Source organism: Pongo abelii, chromosome 7 (assembly GCF_028885655.2).
Source record: "Pongo abelii isolate AG06213 chromosome 7, NHGRI_mPonAbe1-v2.0_pri, whole genome shotgun sequence".
Classification (NCBI taxonomy): Eukaryota; Metazoa; Chordata; class Mammalia; order Primates; family Hominidae; genus Pongo; species Pongo abelii.
The window spans coordinates 8408121-8426947 of NC_071992.2; the positions used below are offsets into that span (position 1 = coordinate 8408121).

An 18827-nucleotide genomic window follows, 5' to 3' on the forward strand; every position below is an offset into this window, starting at 1 on the left:
ACTCTTGGACTAGGTAATCATGGCAGAGGAACACACAATATCTGAGGATGCACACAGCACATTGCTTTCCACAGATCTGAACGACTGGTGGTGAGGTCTGCTCATCACCACACCGGCAAGGAGTTAGCTGGGGGCTTCCTGTGGGTGTGTGAATATCCAATGTGCTTAACCATCGACATGTGTGTGTTTGTGTGTGTTTCAGGTGACCCAACAATCAACCCCTGAAAAAGGCGGTCATAAAACCCCCAGGGGATGAAGACGATGGCACGTCGTGACCCCAAAACCGGGGCAAACAGACTCGTGCGAGCCCAGACCCTCCAGAAGCAGCGGAGGGCCCCAGTTGGGCCAAGGGCTCCCCCGCCCGATGAAGAAGACCCCAGGGTAAGTCTAGCCCTGGATCTCTTGGGTATCGGGGTGGGGGTGGGAGCGGGGGGAGGGGGTGTAACACGGTCCTCAGATACTGGGTTGGATTCCAAAGAGTTCTGTCACCACCACCCAGGCTGCTTTTCCCGTCCAAGGTGGGCGTGGCTTGGGACCTCCTCCCCCGCCCCACAGGTCCCTTGAGAGACTCTTGGGAGCAACCTCCCTTTCTACTTGGAATCCTGTGTAGCCACGTTTGGCCGTGTTGTTGACATCGGGTTCACCATCGTGCCCCTTAGAACCTTGAGTCCTTCCTTTTAGAGTTCCTCCGTCACATGGGCTTTGGGAGAGAACATCGTATCCGAACTCTCCCAGCACTTAACGGCCCCCATGCCGGTGTCCCCTCTTTAGAATCCTTATTCAGCTCTGAATTCACAGTCCGTGGCTTCAGCTCACTCACTGACATCACTTCCTTTCCACCCACAGCTCAAGTGCAAAAACTGCGGGGCCTTTGGCCACACGGCCAGAAGTACCAGGTGCCCCATGAAGTGCTGGAACGCAGCCCTGGTTCCACAGACCTTTGGGAAAAAGGAAGGGAAGGAAAACCTGAAGCCGTGGAAGCCCCGGATTGAAGCGAAGCCGGGGCCCTTGAAGAAGGATAAGGGAGAGAAGGAAGAGAGACCAAGGTGAGCAGAGGGAGGGGTTTTCACCACTCTCAGGGTAGTGCCTCCTAAGGACATGGTGTCTCTGCACCTGCACAGCGTGTGCCTTTCCGTCTCTGGGCCGGGGAAGGAACGCTGCAGAGAAATAGACCGGAGCTCCGTTTCCTCCGGGGTTCCACACCCAGGAGCTCCTTTGGCTCTGGGAGATTCAGGGACGGGGAGAGGCGGGGGCGCTTCGTGCAGTTTCCCCACGACGGCGAGAAAAGCAATGGGATCCAAATCACAGTCCTTAGTTGGGAAGCCTAGAGGGCCACCTGGAGGATGGAAAGGTTGGCACGTGAGGGAAGGGGCAGAGGCGGAAATGGCACCAGATGTCCATTTGTGTATCACAAAACACGGAATGGGACTGGGCCCCGGACAGGGTTCTCCCTGTCTCCTGGGGAAAACCAGGGGCCACGGCCTGACCTTTTTCTCTTCTGCAGGCAACAAGACCCGCAGAGGAAGGCTCTCCTCCACATATTTTCCGGCAAACCTCCAGAGAAGCCGCTGCCAAATCGAAAAGGATCCACGGAATCTTCGGATTATCTGAGGGTGAGTGTCACCCTGGGCCCCTGGTCTTTTTCTCCTCTAGGTCACCCTGGTTGATTTCCTTTCAGCTTCCCATCTGCGGGAGGGAATCGGGGAACCCCTCTTTCTTGCCTTCTCGGGGTCGGGGACTCCACGATCCTTCCGGGTCAATTTGATTCCAGGCGAAGGCATCTGAAGATGCCCTATTTCCTGCTGCTTTCTTTCTGTCCAATTATGGCAAGCCTGCCAACAACATGTTCCCAGCGGCATGAGGAAATTAGTCCCTCGGAGGCCCCAAACACGGAGAAGGCTAAACTCAGGAACATGCATGTTTTCAGAGAAGACGTCCTGAGTACCCTTGAGCCACCAACCTGCCTTCAGAAGGGCATTAGTCCGTTCCACTTCATGGAAGGCTGAGTGGAGGTTCATGTGTCTTGTCCTGATCAGCACTCAGGTGGAGGGTCTGTCCCTACTTCCAAGGACCGCCTGTCGATACTGTACTAAGAATTTCATGGCGTGTGCACCTTGTCTTTGGATGTGGTTGATTTTCATGTCGGCTCCACGCTGAGGAACTTCTAACCTGTGTTGTTTCCTTTCTTTCAGGTTGCAAGCGGGCCAATGCCGGTCCACGCAACCAGTAAGAGGCCGCGCGTGGACCCTGTCCTCACTGATCGCTCAGCTACCCAAATGTCTGACAGGGGCTCCGCCTTGGCTTCACTGTCTCCCCTCAGAAAAGCCAGTCGGAGCTCCTCCTCAAGTCTTGGAGCAAAGGAAAGACAGACAGGGGCTGCGGCCGACATCCCTCAGCCTGCAGTGAGGCACCAGGGCCCCGAGCCTCTCCTCGTGGTGAAGCCGACACACAGCAGCCCTGAGGGTGGCTGCCGAGAAGTTCCCCAGGCCGCCTCCAAAACCCACGGCCTGCTCCAGGCCATCAGCCCCCAGGCACAAGACCAGCTTCCTGCGGTGACCTCACAGCCCTGCCCACCAGCCCCCACGCAGGGCTTGGGCCTCGGCTCCAATCTCAGCTTCAGGCCAGGAGCCAAGAGACCTGCGCAGGCTCCGATTCAGGCTTGCCCGAACTTCCCCAAGAAACCGAGACTGGGTCGCTTCCAGATCCCCGAAAACGCCACCCAGGGAGTTGAGCTGGGGGCCCCGGAGAATCTGCAACCTCCGCCAGCCGCAACGGAACTTGGACCAAGTAGGTCGCCCCAGATGGGCAGGAGGACACCCGCCCAGGTTCCCAGCGTCGACCGGCAGCCACCGCACAGCAGACCTTGCCTGCCTACTGCCCAGGCCTGCACCATGTCCCATCACCCAGCGGCCAGCTATGATCCGGCCCAGCCTCTCAGAGTGCTCTTCCGGAGACTGGAAAACGGATGCTGGAGCTCCAGCCTCCTGACAGCCCCCACATTTCACTCTCCTGAGAAGCCGGGAGCCTTCCTCGCTCAGAGCCCTCGTGTCTCAGAGAAGTCCGAGGGTCCCTGTGTTCGTGTCCCACCGAGCGTCCTCTATGAGGACCTTCGGGTTTCCTCCTCCTCAGAGGACAGCGATTCTGACCTGGAGTGAGACTGCAGGTGGCAGGGGCTCCTTGGCCTCCAGCTCCCGTGACTTGGAGGGGACTGTGGGACTGAGGAGCGGCAGAGCACGGAGCAGACTCTGTGCGGTGACTCCGAAGCTCCCCGGCTGCGGCGCCTCTGTGGATGTGGGAGCCCAGGCCAGGCAGGGAGCAGATGCGGGGACTCTGCCTCCTTGAATTCTGGTGAGGGACATTGTAGTTCGCATGGGTATCCGGAAACGCGCCAGGAAAAGCTTCCGTGCCAGTGATTCGTTGCCTCAGAAACTGCCTGACGCGCAGGAGTCAGACTTCCGCTGGGACGTCAATAGGAAACTGGGGAACTACTGTGTATTTGCTCTCTAGATGACTGAATAAGGGAAAAGTTAGGGAACCCTGAGAGGTGCAGCCCTCCCGCTGTGCCCCGCCCTGAGAGCAGTGTTTCGGACGCTGTGAAGCGTGCTGTGCAAAGCGCTCTCGGGGTCTTTCCTCAGCCTCGAAAACTGGGCTCTGGAATGCCTTTGTAAATATGTGTGTTTCATTGGTTTTGAAGTGAATAAAATTCTCAAAAAGATGACATAATGTCTTTTGACTCTCATTCCGTGTTTGTGTTTAACTGATTTTCCAAGCGAAGGGGTGGCCTGCCCCTCCACACCTGTGGGTGTTTCTAGTCGGGTGGGATGAGAGACGGAGAAAAGAAGTAAGACACAGAGACACAGTATAGGGAAACAACAGTGGGTCCAGGGGACGGGCACTCAGCACACCGAGAACCTGCAGCGGCACCGGCCTCTGAGTTCCCTCAGTTTTTATTGATTACGATTCTCATTATTTCAGCAAAAAGGAAGGTAGTAGGAGAGCAGGGTGACAATAAGGAGAAGGTCAACAAAAAACATGTGAGCAAAGGAATCTATATCATAATTAGGTCCAAGGGAAGGTACTCTGCCTGGACGTGCACGTAGGCCAGATTTATGTTTCTCTCCACCCAAACATCTCAGCGGAGTAAAGAATAGCAAGGCAGCATTACTGCAAACATGTCTTGCCTCCCGCCACAGGGCAGCTTTTCTCCTATCTCAGAGTTGAACAAAGGTACAATCGGGTTTTACACCGAGACATTCGGTTCCCACGGGCAAGCAGGAGACAGTGGCCTTCCTCCATCTCAACTGCAGGAGGCTTTCCTCTTTTACTAATCCACCTCAGCACAGACCCTTTACGGGTGTCAGGCTGGGGGACAGTCAGGTCTTTCTCATCCCACGAGGCCATATTTCAGACTATCACGTGGGGAGAAACCTTGGACAATACCCTGCTTTCAAGGGCAAAGGTCCCTGCGGCTTGCCACGGCATTGTGCCCCTGGTTTATTGAGACTAGAGAGTGGCAATGACTTTTACCAAGTATACTGCTTGTGAACATTTGGTTAACAAGGCACGTCCTGCACAGCCCTAGATCCCTTAAACCTTCATTTCATAGAACACAGGTTTTTGTGAGCTCCAAGCTGGGTCAAAGCGGCTGGGGCAAAGTGACTGGGGCAAAGCTACAAATTAACAACATCTCAGCAAAGCAATTGTTTAAAGTACAGGTCTTTTTCAAAATGGAGTCTCTTGTGTCTTCCCTTTCTACATAGACACAGTGAGAGTCTGATCTCTCTTTCTTTTCCCTACATCCAAGGGCTTGAAAATTTCTTGACTTGTTAGCAACCCAAATCGTTATGTCTCCGAAACAGAGTTGACTGAGGGCACCGCAGGGCTGGGCAGGACCTTTGACTTCTTATCCATCCACAGGAGCAAGAAAACCTCAGCCCCACTCTACCGACACGCACCTAGTAAAATTCCGCCAACTGAATCTCACGCACGCTAACACGTGGGGAGGGTTGCTTGCACCACGGGTCCCCATTTGGCTCAACTGCCGATGCCAAATGTGTGGCCCAAGTTACGACGGCCCCCGTGAAGTGGCTTCCGGATGTGCGAACGAACCAGGCAGAGTTTCATTGGCCAAATAGACCCCAGCAAAGCTGAAGTTAACTCCCAGATTTGGGATGTCCTTCCGAGGTAAAACATTCATCCCGTCTTCTTTCCGGATGTCTGACACCGGGCCTTTCCATGGTTCTCCCCCTGATCCTAAGAGTAGCTGAGGTAGAGACTCACTGAAAGATCTAGGCAGGGATATCCCATCATGCACAGGCTATCTCCATTCTCTGACCTGGGAACAACTCTGAGCGGGATTCCACATCTAGGAGGCCTCGGAACGGAGCGGGATTTTCTGAGACACACCAAATGGCTGCTCCCTTTGCACCGCTGATGAGGGTCGTTATCTTGATTATCCAGATCACCTAGAAAGTATCCGTATCCAGAATCCATAAGATCAACTCTCTGCTCCTCTGACAGCAGAAGGAGCATGACCACAATGAACCAAAGAGGGTGGAAGGAAACGATGTGAGACCAGAAAGCTCAGAGAACGGCCACAGGGGGTCGTAAGCACGGCTTCCAACCTGAATCATGAATAATTAATGAAGCGCAACTCAAAGGGGAATCGAGTCTCAGCAGGTGCAATTCATCCAACGGGAGATCGCCGGATGGCCAACAAGATTGAGAAACTGGGAGTCGGGTGCAGTGTCAAGGGGGACGCGACTGGTTCCAAAGCTCAAGAAGACCATGGGGTCACTTGGGCTACATGAGAAAACGCCCCAGTGTGCTGCTTCAGCATTCCGACTCCTGCCTGTCTCTTCCCGTCCAAGGGACATGGACCCTAACTCGTGCAGGTGCAGATGACCATGGGCAGAATTAAGGGTCGTGGCACAAAAGTTCACCGACACGGGAGTTCCACAGGAGGTCCGGTGGATCTTCGCAAATCCAGAGAAATGGCAATGGGACCCAGGGAATTAGAGCCTCAGAGGCGTCCAGGAGACTTCTCAGGCATAATGCCTGGAGTGGCAAGACCAGCTGAAAAAGGAGCCAGGCACTGAAGGACAAAGCGGTGTTGACTTTCTTCATCTGTGTTCCCCAGTGCAGTCCAATTCACGGTGGTTTCCAAGCGCCTCCTGGAGGAGAAAACACATGAGGGTGTTGTCAGGGTTCTCTGCTGACAGACTTACGGTGGGGAAGAAAGAGAAGCTCTGAAGATGGATCATGGCCGTGACTGCATGTCAAGGAGAATCTCCTTGCTGATACTGAGGCCTACGTGGAGATATAGTAAATACGGTCCAATTAAAAGGTGTCTGTTTTACCACATTTTTTAAAACGAAACAAAACAAAAAAAACAAAAAGATGGAAAAGAAGACAGGGGTACAGGCACCAGTGTTACATGTCTGACGGGGAACATCTATTCTTCAAAGCTTGCAGCTGTACACCTAGGTTTTAGAATGTCTGTCAGCAGTGGACATGATCTTAGAGTGGGCTGTGCAGACAGACCTTTCCGGGTCATGTGATTGGATTAAGTTAATGGTAATTAAGGTGCATGTAACTGATTAGGTTAGGGTACGTTCCACGTCAGGTGACCAGAGGCAGTATAAAAGGCAGCCTGGAAAGCAGAGGTCCCTCTCCGCCCCTTCCTCCGTCTTCGTGGATGCTGCATCGCTTCCAGCGGGGCTGCTCCAGCACCTGCCCATCTCAGCGCCAGCCGGGGAAAGAAAGTAGACGGGTAATTTCAGGTTCGTTTCACTGAACAGTTGTTTGTTTCCCGCAATCCCTGAGGGGTGGGGGGAAAAGAGACAAAGGAGACTGAAAGAAACCGATCACACTGGGGCTTGCTGATGGGGTAGGATGTGCTTGCTCTCGTTTCCAGTAATTCTTGGAAGAGAAAACGAGAAAACATTTCCGTCTCCATGGGTGGGATAAGACCAAGATGGGAATGCGAAAAGAAATGAACTGCAGCACGCTGAATGGGTGGGTAAATGGAAAAAGGACTTTGGAAAAAAAAGGGTGGTTTGCCCTTCAGCCGTGTAAGAAATCGATACGATATGGCACGTGTTCACTGTTTGTTTAGATGAATTCGTGTGGCATGTGTAAAATACCAGAACAATAAATAAAGAGGGGCTGGAGCGAAAGGCAGAAAGCTAGAACAGGAAAGACCATCACCTGCTATTGTGGTAGAGAGGAAGATAACTTCTCTCTATGAATTTGTGTTTGGAAGTCGCCTAATGAAATGGCAAGAGTAGCGATTCAAGTTGTGACGGGAAGCGTCCCTTATCCCTGATTTCAAACAGACCTGCCAAAGGGTGACATAGGCCATGCCCTGTGGCTTCGATCGTTCTGTCCGTCAGGGAGCTAGAATCATCGGGTCTTCTACCGGAGTGAATCGTGATAGACCTAAGTCCAGTCTCCAGAATCAGTTGTTTGTTTGGGGTTGAAAGCTCCACTCCCCATACCTAGGCCACGGGCCCTGTGGCAGGCGAGGTTTACTCTTGGACTAGGTAATCATGGCAGAGGAACACACAATATCTGAGGATGCACACAGCACATTGCTTTCCACAGATCTGACCGACTGGTGGTGAGGTCTGCTCATCACCACACCGGCAAGGAGTTAGCTGGGGGCTTCCTGTGGGTGTGTGAATATCCAATGTGCTTAACCATCGACATGTGTGTGTTTGTGTGTGTTTCAGGTGACCCAACAATCAACCCCTGAAAAAGGCGGTCATAAAACCCCCAGGGGATGAAGACGATGGCACGTCGTGACCCCAAAACCGGGGCAAACAGACTCGTGCGAGCCCAGACCCTCCAGAAGCAGCGGAGGGCCCCAGTTGGGCCAAGGGCTCCCCCGCCCGATGAAGAAGACCCCAGGGTAAGTCTAGCCCTGGATCTCTTGGGTATCGGGGTGGGGGTGGGAGCGGGGGGAGGGGGTGTAACACGGTCCTCAGATACTGGGTTGGATTCCAAAGAGTTCTGTCACCACCACCCAGGCTGCTTTTCCCGTCCAAGGTGGGCGTGGCTTGGGACCTCCTCCCCCGCCCCACAGGTCCCTTGAGAGACTCTTGGGAGCAACCTCCCTTTCTACTTAGAATCCTGTGTAGCCACGTTTGGCCGTGTTGTTGACATCGGGTTCACCATCGTGCCCCTTAGAACCTTGAGTCCTTCCTTTTAGAGTTCCTCCGTCACATGGGCTTTGGGAGAGAACATCGTATCCGAACTCTCCCAGCACTTAACGGCCCCCATGCCGGTGTCCCCTCTTTAGAATCCTTATTCAGCTCTGAATTCACAGTCCGTGGCTTCAGCTCACTCACTGACATCACTTCCTTTCCACCCACAGCTCAAGTGCAAAAACTGCGGGGCCTTTGGCCACACGGCCAGAAGTACCAGGTGCCCCATGAAGTGCTGGAACGCAGCCCTGGTTCCACAGACCTTTGGGAAAAAGGAAGGGAAGGAAAACCTGAAGCCGTGGAAGCCCCGGATTGAAGCGAAGCCGGGGCCCTTGAAGAAGGATAAGGGAGAGAAGGAAGAGAGACCAAGGTGAGCAGAGGGAGGGGTTTTCACCACTCTCAGGGTAGTGCCTCCTAAGGACATGGTGTCTCTGCACCTGCACAGCGTGTGCCTTTCCGTCTCTGGGCCAGGGAAGGAACGCTGCAGAGAAATAGACCGGAGCTCCGTTTCCTCCGGGGTTCCACACCCAGGAGCTCCTTTGGCTCTGGGAGATTCAGGGACGGGGAGAGGCGGGGGCGCTTCGTGCAGTTTCCCCACGACGGCGAGAAAAGCAATGGGATCCAAATCACAGTCCTTAGTTGGGAAGCCTAGAGGGCCACCTGGAGGATGGAAAGGTTGGCACGTGAGGGAAGGGGCAGAGGCGGAAATGGCACCAGATGTCCATTTGTGTATCACAAAACACGGAATGGGACTGGGCCCCGGACAGGGTTCTCCCTGTCTCCTGGGGAAAACCAGGGGCCACGGCCTGACCTTTTTCTCTTCTGCAGGCAACAAGACCCGCAGAGGAAGGCTCTCCTCCACATATTTTCCGGCAAACCTCCAGAGAAGCCGCTGCCAAATCGAAAAGGATCCACGGAATCTTCGGATTATCTGAGGGTGAGTGTCACCCTGGGCCCCTGGTCTTTTTCTCCTCTAGGTCACCCTGGTTGATTTCCTTTCAGCTTCCCATCTGCGGGAGGGAATCGGGGAACCCCTCTTTCTTGCCTTCTCGGGGTCGGGGACTCCACGATCCTTCCGGGTCAATTTGATTCCAGGCGAAGGCATCTGAAGATGCCGTATTTCCTGCTGCTTTCTTTCTGTCCAATTATGGCAAGCCTGCCAACAACATGTTCCCAGCGGCATGAGGAAATTAGTCCCTCGGAGGCCCCAAACACGGAGAAGGCTAAACTCAGGAACATGCATGTTTTCAGAGAAGACGTCCTGAGTACCCTTGAGCCACCAACCTGCCTTCAGAAGGGCATTAGTCCGTTCCACTTAATGGAAGGCTGAGTGGAGGTTCATGTGTCTTGTCCTGATCAGCACTCAGGTGGAGGGTCTGTCCCTACTTCCAAGGACCGCCTGTCGATACTGTACTAAGAATTTCATGGCGTGTGCACCTTGTCTTTGGATGTGGTTGATTTTCATGTCGGCTCCACGCTGAGGAACTTCTAACCTGTGTTGTTTCCTTTCTTTCAGGTTGCAAGCGGGCCAATGCCGGTCCACGCAACCAGTAAGAGGCCGCGCGTGGACCCTGTCCTCACTGATCGCTCAGCTACCCAAATGTCTGACAGGGGCTCCGCCTTGGCTTCACTGTCTCCCCTCAGAAAAGCCAGTCGGAGCTCCTCCTCAAGTCTTGGAGCAAAGGAAAGACAGACAGGGGCTGCGGCCGACATCCCTCAGCCTGCAGTGAGGCACCAGGGCCCCGAGCCTCTCCTCGTGGTGAAGCCGACACACAGCAGCCCTGAGGGTGGCTGCCGAGAAGTTCCCCAGGCCGCCTCCAAAACCCACGGCCTGCTCCAGGCCATCAGCCCCCAGGCACAAGACCAGCTTCCTGCGGTGACCTCACAGCCCTGCCCACCAGCCCCCACGCAGGGCTTGGGCCTCGGCTCCAATCTCAGCTTCAGGCCAGGAGCCAAGAGACCTGCGCAGGCTCCGATTCAGGCTTGCCCGAACTTCCCCAAGAAACCGAGACTGGGTCGCTTCCAGATCCCCGAAAACGCCACCCAGGGAGTTGAGCTGGGGGCCCCGGAGAATCTGCAACCTCCGCCAGCCGCAACGGAACTTGGACCAAGTAGGTCGCCCCAGATGGGCAGGAGGACACCCGCCCAGGTTCCCAGCGTCGACCGGCAGCCACCGCACAGCAGACCTTGCCTGCCTACTGCCCAGGCCTGCACCATGTCCCATCACCCAGCGGCCAGCTATGATCCGGCCCAGCCTCTCAGAGTGCTCTTCCGGAGACTGGAAAACGGATGCTGGAGCTCCAGCCTCCTGACAGCCCCCACATTTCACTCTCCTGAGAAGCCGGGAGCCTTCCTCGCTCAGAGCCCTCGTGTCTCAGAGAAGTCCGAGGGTCCCTGTGTTCGTGTCCCACCGAGCGTCCTCTATGAGGACCTTCGGGTTTCCTCCTCCTCAGAGGACAGCGATTCTGACCTGGAGTGAGACTGCAGGTGGCAGGGGCTCCTTGGCCTCCAGCTCCCGTGACTTGGAGGGGACTGTGGGACTGAGGAGCGGCAGAGCACGGAGCAGACTCTGTGCGGTGACTCCGAAGCTCCCCGGCTGCGGCGCCTCTGTGGATGTGGGAGCCCAGGCCAGGCAGGGAGCAGATGCGGGGACTCTGCCTCCTTGAATTCTGGTGAGGGACATTGTAGTTCGCATGGGTATCCGGAAACGCGCCAGGAAAAGCTTCCGTGCCAGTGATTCGTTGCCTCAGAAACTGCCTGACGCGCAGGAGTCAGACTTCCGCTGGGACGTCAATAGGAAACTGGGGAACTACTGTGTATTTGCTCTCTAGATGACTGAATAAGGGAAAAGTTAGGGAACCCTGAGAGGTGCAGCCCTCCCGCTGTGCCCCGCCCTGAGAGCAGTGTTTCGGACGCTGTGAAGCGTGCTGTGCAAAGCGCTCTCGGGGTCTTTCCTCAGCCTCGAAAACTGGGCTCTGGAATGCCTTTGTAAATATGTGTGTTTCATTGGTTTTGAAGTGAATAAAATTCTCAAAAAGATGACATAATGTCTTTTGACTCTCATTCCGTGTTTGTGTTTAACTGATTTTCCAAGCGAAGGGGTGGCCTGCCCCTCCACACCTGTGGGTGTTTCTAGTCGGGTGGGATGAGAGACGGAGAAAAGAAGTAAGACACAGAGACACAGTATAGGGAAACAACAGTGGGTCCAGGGGACGGGCACTCAGCACACCGAGAACCTGCAGCGGCACCGGCCTCTGAGTTCCCTCAGTTTTTATTGATTACGATTCTCATTATTTCAGCAAAAAGGAAGGTAGTAGGAGAGCAGGGTGACAATAAGGAGAAGGTCAACAAAAAACATGTGAGCAAAGGAATCTATATCATAATTAGGTCCAAGGGAAGGTACTCTGCCTGGACGTGCACGTAGGCCAGATTTATGTTTCTCTCCACCCAAACATCTCAGCGGAGTAAAGAATAGCAAGGCAGCATTACTGCAAACATGTCTTGCCTCCCGCCACAGGGCAGCTTTTCTCCTATCTCAGAGTTGAACAAAGGTACAATCGGGTTTTACACCGAGACATTCGGTTCCCACGGGCAAGCAGGAGACAGTGGCCTTCCTCCATCTCAACTGCAGGAGGCTTTCCTCTTTTACTAATCCACCTCAGCACAGACCCTTTACGGGTGTCAGGCTGGGGGACAGTCAGGTCTTTCTCATCCCACGAGGCCATATTTCAGACTATCACGTGGGGAGAAACCTTGGACAATACCCTGCTTTCAAGGGCAAAGGTCCCTGCGGCTTGCCACGGCATTGTGCCCCTGGTTTATTGAGACTAGAGAGTGGCAATGACTTTTACCAAGTATACTGCTTGTGAACATTTGGTTAACAAGGCACGTCCTGCACAGCCCTAGATCCCTTAAACCTTCATTTCATAGAACACAGGTTTTTGTGAGCTCCAAGCTGGGTCAAAGCGGCTGGGGCAAAGTGACTGGGGCAAAGCTACAAATTAACAACATCTCAGCAAAGCAATTGTTTAAAGTACAGGTCTTTTTCAAAATGGAGTCTCTTGTGTCTTCCCTTTCTACATAGACACAGTGAGAGTCTGATCTCTCTTTCTTTTCCCTACATCCAAGGGCTTGAAAATTTCTTGACTTGTTAGCAACCCAAATCGTTATGTCTCCGAAACAGAGTTGACTGAGGGCACCGCAGGGCTGGGCAGGACCTTTGACTTCTTATCCATCCACAGGAGCAAGAAAACCTCAGCCCCACTCTACCGACACGCACCTAGTAAAATTCCGCCAACTGAATCTCACGCACGCTAACACGTGGGGAGGGTTGCTTGCACCACGGGTCCCCATTTGGCTCAACTGCCGATGCCAAATGTGTGGCCCCAGTTACGACGGCCCCCGTGAAGTGGCTTCCGGATGTGCGAACGAACCAGGCAGAGTTTCATTGGCCAAATAGACCCCAGCAAAGCTGAAGTTAACTCCCAGATTTGGGATGTCCTTCCGAGGTAAAACATTCATCCCGTCTTCTTTCCGGATGTCTGACACCGGGCCTTTCCATGGTTCTCCCCCTGATCCTAAGAGTAGCTGAGGTAGAGACTCACTGAAAGATCTAGGCAGGGATATCCCATCATGCACAGGCTATCTCCATTCTCTGACCTGGGAACAACTCTGAGCGGGATTCCACATCTAGGAGGACTCGGAACGGAGCGGGATTTTCTGAGACACACCAAATGGCTGCTCCCTTTGCACCGCTGATGAGGGTCATTATCTTGATTATCCAGATCACCTAGAAAGTATCCGTATCCAGAATCCATAAGATCAACTCTCTGCTCCTCTGACAGCAGAAGGAGCATGACCACAATGAACCAAAGAGGGTGGAAGGAAACGATGTGAGACCAGAAAGCTCAGAGAACGGCCACAGGGGGTCGTAAGCACGGCTTCCAACCTGAATCATGAATAATTAATGAAGCGCAACTCAAAGGGGAATCGAGTCTCAGCAGGTGCAATTCATCCAACGGGAGATCGCCGGAGGGCCAACAAGATTGAGAAACTGGGAGTCGGGTGCAGTGTCAAGGGGGACGCGACTGGTTCCAAAGCTCAAGAAGACCATGGGGTCACTTGGGCTACATGAGAAAACGCCCCAGTGTGCTGCTTCAGCATTCCGACTCCTGCCTGTCTCTTCCCGTCCAAGGGACATGGACCCTAACTCGTGCAGGTGCAGATGACCATGGGCAGAATTAAGGGTCGTGGCACAAAAGTTCACCGACATGGGAGTTCCACAGGAGGTCCGGTGGATCTTCGCAAATCCAGAGAAATGGCAATGGGACCCAGGGAATTAGAGCCTCAGAGGCGTCCAGGAGACTTCTCAGGCATAATGCCTGGAGTGGCAAGACCAGCTGAAAAAGGAGCCAGGCACTGAAGGACAAAGCGGTGTTGACTTTCTTCATCTGTGTTCCCCAGTGCAGTCCAATTCACGGTGGTTTCCAAGCGCCTCCTGGAGGAGAAAACACATGAGGGTGTTGTCAGGGTTCTCTGCTGACAGACTTACGGTGGGGAAGAAAGAGAAGCTCTGAAGATGGATCATGGCCGTGACTGCATGTCAAGGAGAATCTCCTTGCTGATACTGAGGCCTACGTGGAGATATAGTAAATACGGTCCAATTAAAAGGGGTCTGTTTTACCACATTTTTTAAAACGAAACAAAACAAAAAAACAAAAAGATGGAAAAGAAGACAGGGGTACAGGCACCAGTGTTACATGTCTGACGGGGAACATCTATTCTTCAAAGCTTGCAGCTGTACACCTAGGTTTTAGAATGTCTGTCAGCAGTGGACATGATCTTAGAGTGGGCTGTGCAGACAGACCTTTCCGGGTCATGTGATTGGATTAAGTTAATGGTAATTAAGGTGCATGTAACTGATTAGGTTAGGGTACGTTCCACGTCAGGTGACCAGAGGCAGTATAAAAGGCAGCCTGGAAAGCAGAGGTCCCTCTCCGCCCCTTCCTCCGTCTTCGTGGATGCTGCATCGCTTCCAGCGGGGCTGCTCCAGCACCTGCCCATCTCAGCGCCAGCCGGGGAAAGAAAGTAGACGGGTAATTTCAGGTTCGTTTCACTGAACAGTTGTTTGTTTCCCGCAATCCCTGAGGGGTGGGGGGAAAAGAGACAAAGGAGACTGAAAGAAACCGATCACACTGGGGCTTGCTGATGGGGTAGGATGTGCTTGCTCTCGTTTCCAGTAATTCTTGGAAGAGAAAACGAGAAAACATTTCCGTCTCCATGGGTGGGATAAGACCAAGATGGGAATGCGAAAAGAAATGAACTGCAGCACGCTGAATGGGTGGGTAAATGGAAAAAGGACTTTGGAAAAAAAAGGGTGGTTTGCCCTTCAGCCGTGTAAGAAATCGATACGATATGGCACGTGTTCACTGTTTGTTTAGATGAATTCGTGTGGCATGTGTAAAATACCAGAACAATAAATAAAGAGGGGCTGGAGCGAAAGGCAGAAAGCTAGAACAGGAAAGACCATCACCTGCTATTGTGGTAGAGAGGAAGATAACTTCTCTCTATGAATTTGTGTTTGGAAGTCGCCTAATGAAATGGCAAGAGTAGCGATTCAAGTTGTGACGGGAAGCGTCCCTTATCCCTGATTTCAAACAGACCTGCCAAAGGGTGACATAGGCCATGCCCTGTGGCTTCGATCGTTCTGTCCGTCAGGGAGCTAGAATCATCGGGTCTTCTACCGGAGTGAATCGTGATAGACCTAAGTCCAGTCTCCAGAATCAGTTGTTTGTTTGGGGTTGAAAGCTCCACTCCCCATACCTAGGCCACGGGCCCTGTGGCAGGCGAGGTTTACTCTTGGACTAGGTAATCATGGCAGAGGAACACACAATATCTGAGGATGCACACAGCACATTGCTTTCCACAGATCTGACCGACTGGTGGTGAGGTCTGCTCATCACCACACCGGCAAGGAGTTAGCTGGGGGCTTCCTGTGGGTGTGTGAATATCCAATGTGCTTAACCATCGACATGTGTGTGTTTGTGTGTGTTTCAGGTGACCCAACAATCAACCCCTGAAAAAGGCGGTCATAAAACCCCCAGGGGATGAAGACGATGGCACGTCGTGACCCCAAAACCGGGGCAAACAGACTCGTGCGAGCCCAGACCCTCCAGAAGCAGCGGAGGGCCCCAGTTGGGCCAAGGGCTCCCCCGCCCGATGAAGAAGACCCCAGGGTAAGTCTAGCCCTGGATCTCTTGGGTATCGGGGTGGGGGTGGGAGCGGGGGGAGGGGGTGTAACACGGTCCTCAGATACTGGGTTGGATTCCAAAGAGTTCTGTCACCACCACCCAGGCTGCTTTTCCCGTCCAAGGTGGGCGTGGCTTGGGACCTCCTCCCCCGCCCCACAGGTCCCTTGAGAGACTCTTGGGAGCAACCTCCCTTTCTACTTGGAATCCTGTGTAGCCACGTTTGGCCGTGTTGTTGACATCGGGTTCACCATCGTGCCCCTTAGAACCTTGAGTCCTTCCTTTTAGAGTTCCTCCGTCACATGGGCTTTGGGAGAGAACATCGTATCCGAACTCTCCCAGCACTTAACGGCCCCCATGCCGGTGTCCCCTCTTTAGAATCCTTATTCAGCTCTGAATTCACAGTCCGTGGCTTCAGCTCACTCACTGACATCACTTCCTTTCCACCCACAGCTCAAGTGCAAAAACTGCGGGGCCTTTGGCCACACGGCCAGAAGTACCAGGTGCCCCATGAAGTGCTGGAACGCAGCCCTGGTTCCACAGACCTTTGGGAAAAAGGAAGGGAAGGAAAACCTGAAGCCGTGGAAGCCCCGGATTGAAGCGAAGCCGGGGCCCTTGAAGAAGGATAAGGGAGAGAAGGAAGAGAGACCAAGGTGAGCAGAGGGAGGGGTTTTCACCACTCTCAGGGTAGTGCCTCCTAAGGACATGGTGTCTCTGCACCTGCACAGCGTGTGCCTTTCCGTCTCTGGGCCAGGGAAGGAACGCTGCAGAGAAATAGACCGGAGCTCCGTTTCCTCCGGGGTTCCACACCCAGGAGCTCCTTTGGCTCTGGGAGATTCAGGGACGGGGAGAGGCGGGGGCGCTTCGTGCAGTTTCCCCACGACGGCGAGAAAAGCAATGGGATCCAAATCACAGTCCTTAGTTGGGAAGCCTAGAGGGCCACCTGGAGGATGGAAAGGTTGGCACGTGAGGGAAGGGGCAGAGGCGGAAATGGCACCAGATGTCCATTTGTGTATCACAAAACACGGAATGGGACTGGGCCCCGGACAGGGTTCTCCCTGTCTCCTGGGGAAAACCAGGGGCCACGGCCTGACCTTTTTCTCTTCTGCAGGCAACAAGACCCGCAGAGGAAGGCTCTCCTCCACATATTTTCCGGCAAACCTCCAGAGAAGCCGCTGCCAAATCGAAAAGGATCCACGGAATCTTCGGATTATCTGAGGGTGAGTGTCACCCTGGGCCCCTGGTCTTTTTCTCCTCTAGGTCACCCTGGTTGATTTCCTTTCAGCTTCCCATCTGCGGGAGGGAATCGGGGAACCCCTCTTTCTTGCCTTCTCGGGGTCGGGGACTCCACGATCCTTCCGGGTCCATTTGATTCCAGGCGAAGGCATCTGAAGATGCCCTATTTCCTGCTGCTTTCTTTCTGTCCAATTATGGCAAGCCTGCCAACAACATGTTCCCAGCGGCATGAGGAAATTAGTCCCTCGGAGGCCCCAAACACGGAGAAGGCTAAACTCAGGAACATGCATGTTTTCAGAGAAGACGTCCTGAGTACCCTTGAGCCACCAACCTGCCTTCAGAAGGGCATTAGTCCGTTCCACTTCATGGAAGGCTGAGTGGAGGTTCATGTGTCTTGTCCTGATCAGCACTCAGGTGGAGGGTCTGTCCCTACTTCCAAGGACCGCCTGTCGATACTGTACTAAGAATTTCATGGCGTGTGCACCTTGTCTTTGGATGTGGTTGATTTTCATGTCGGCTCCACGCTGAGGAACTTCTAACCTGTGTTGTTTCCTTTCTTTCAGGTTGCAAGCGGGCCAATGCCGGTCCACGCAACCAGTAAGAGGCCGCGCGTGGACCCTGTCCTCACTGATCGCTCAGCTACCCAAATGTCTGACAGGGGCTCCGCCTTGGCTTCACTGTCTCCCCTCAGAAAAGCCAGTCGGAGCTCCTCCTCAAGTCTTGGAGCAAAGGAAAGACAGACAGGGGCTGCGGCCGACATCCCTCAGCCTGCAGTGAGGCACCAGGGCCCCGAGCCTCTCCTCGTGGTGAAGCCGACACACAGCAGCCCTGAGGGTGGCTGCCGAGAAGTTCCCCAGGCCGCCTCCAAAACCCACGGCCTGCTCCAGGCCATCAGCCCCCAGGCACAAGACCAGCTTCCTGCGGTGACCTCACAGCCCTGCCCACCAGCCCCCACGCAGGGCTTGGGCCTCGGCTCCAATCTCAGCTTCAGGCCAGGAGCCAAGAGACCTGCGCAGGCTCCGATTCAGGCTTGCCTGAACTTCCCCAAGAAACCGAGACTGGGTCGCTTCCAGATCCCCGAAAACGCCACCCAGGGAGTTGAGCTGGGGGCCCCGGAGAATCTGCAACCTCCGCCAGCCGCAACGGAACTTGGACCAAGTAGGTCGCCCCAGATGGGCAGGAGGACACCCGCCCAGGTTCCCAGCGTCGACCGGCAGCCACCGCACAGCAGACCTTGCCTGCCTACTGCCCAGGCCTGCACCATGTCCCATCACCCAGCGGCCAGCTATGATCCGGCCCAGCCTCTCAGAGTGCTCTTCCGGAGACTGGAAAACGGATGCTGGAGCTCCAGCCTCCTGACAGCCCCCACATTTCACTCTCCTGAGAAGCCGGGAGCCTTCCTCGCTCAGAGCCCTCGTGTCTCAGAGAAGTCCGAGGGTCCCTGTGTTCGTGTCCCACCGAGCGTCCTCTATGAGGACCTTCGGGTTTCCTCCTCCTCAGAGGACAGCGATTCTGACCTGGAGTGAGACTGCAGGTGGCAGGGGCTCCTTGGCCTCCAGCTCCCGTGACTTGGAGGGGACTGTGGGACTGAGGAGCGGCAGAGCACGGAGCAGACTCTGTGCGGTGACTCCGAAGCTCCCCGGCTGCGGCGCCTCTGTGGATGTGGGAGCCCAGGCCAGGCAGGGAGCAGATGCGGGGACTCTGCCTCCTTGAATTCTGGTGAGGGACATTGTAGTTCGCATGGGTATCCGGAAACGCGCCAGGAAAAGCTTCCGTGCCAGTGATTCGTTGCCTCAGAAACTGCCTGACGCGCAGGAGTCAGACTTCCGCTGGGACGTCAATAGGAAACTGGGGAACTACTGTGTATTTGCTCTCTAGATGACTGAATAAGGGAAAAGTTAGGGAACCCTGAGAGGTGCAGCCCTCCCGCTGTGCCCCGCCCTGAGAGCAGTGTTTCGGACGCTGTGAAGCGTGCTGTGCAAAGCGCTCTCGGGGTCTTTCCTCAGCCTCGAAAACTGGGCTCTGGAATGCCTTTGTAAATATGTGTGTTTCATTGGTTTTGAAGTGAATAAAATTCTCAAAAAGATGACATAATGTCTTTTGACTCTCATTCCGTGTTTGTGTTTAACTGATTTTC

General features: G+C 54.3%; 4 protein-coding genes across 4 annotated transcripts in view; 3 read left to right on the forward strand and 1 right to left on the reverse strand.

The window, feature by feature from the left end:
- Positions 1–18827, reverse strand: part of LOC134761888 (chitobiosyldiphosphodolichol beta-mannosyltransferase-like) — a 966630-nt gene that overhangs the window by 524476 nt on the left and 423327 nt on the right. The window lies entirely within an intron of this gene.
- LOC129047675 (protein FAM90A5-like) lies at positions 262–3246 on the forward strand. Its single transcript, XM_054519172.2, has 4 exons — positions 262–381; positions 847–1046; positions 1505–1613; positions 2193–3246. The coding sequence occupies exons 1-4, from the start codon at positions 262–264 to the stop codon at positions 3153–3155; spliced, it is 1392 nt and encodes a 463-aa protein (XP_054375147.2). The 3' UTR covers positions 3156–3246.
- LOC100433163 (protein FAM90A5) lies at positions 7793–10777 on the forward strand. Its single transcript, XM_054519173.2, has 4 exons — positions 7793–7912; positions 8378–8577; positions 9036–9144; positions 9724–10777. Exons 1-4 carry the CDS (start codon positions 7793–7795, stop codon positions 10684–10686), a joined length of 1392 nt encoding a protein of 463 aa, XP_054375148.1. The 3' UTR covers positions 10687–10777.
- On the forward strand, positions 15323–18776 carry LOC129047676 (protein FAM90A5). The gene is made up of 4 exons (XM_054519174.2): positions 15323–15442; positions 15908–16107; positions 16566–16674; positions 17254–18776. Exons 1-4 carry the CDS (start codon positions 15323–15325, stop codon positions 18214–18216), a joined length of 1392 nt encoding a protein of 463 aa, XP_054375149.1. The 3' UTR covers positions 18217–18776.

Bases quoted from the DNA above. Each gene is read 5' to 3' on its own strand.
- LOC129047675 (XM_054519172.2), top strand. From the start codon at position 262: ATGGCACGTCGTGACCCCAAAACCGGGGCAAACAGACTCGTGCGAGCC. The intron at 382-846 runs GTAAGTCTAGCC...TTCCACCCACAG, and splicing joins CCGATGAAGAAGACCCCAGG to CTCAAGTGCAAAAACTGCGG. The intron at 1,047-1,504 runs GTGAGCAGAGGG...TCTCTTCTGCAG, and splicing joins GAGAAGGAAGAGAGACCAAG to GCAACAAGACCCGCAGAGGA.
- LOC100433163 (XM_054519173.2), top strand. From the start codon at position 7,793: ATGGCACGTCGTGACCCCAAAACCGGGGCAAACAGACTCGTGCGAGCC. The intron at 7,913-8,377 runs GTAAGTCTAGCC...TTCCACCCACAG, and splicing joins CCGATGAAGAAGACCCCAGG to CTCAAGTGCAAAAACTGCGG. The intron at 9,145-9,723 runs GTGAGTGTCACC...CCTTTCTTTCAG, and splicing joins AATCTTCGGATTATCTGAGG to GTTGCAAGCGGGCCAATGCC.
- LOC129047676 (XM_054519174.2), top strand. From the start codon at position 15,323: ATGGCACGTCGTGACCCCAAAACCGGGGCAAACAGACTCGTGCGAGCC. The intron at 15,443-15,907 runs GTAAGTCTAGCC...TTCCACCCACAG, and splicing joins CCGATGAAGAAGACCCCAGG to CTCAAGTGCAAAAACTGCGG. The intron at 16,108-16,565 runs GTGAGCAGAGGG...TCTCTTCTGCAG, and splicing joins GAGAAGGAAGAGAGACCAAG to GCAACAAGACCCGCAGAGGA.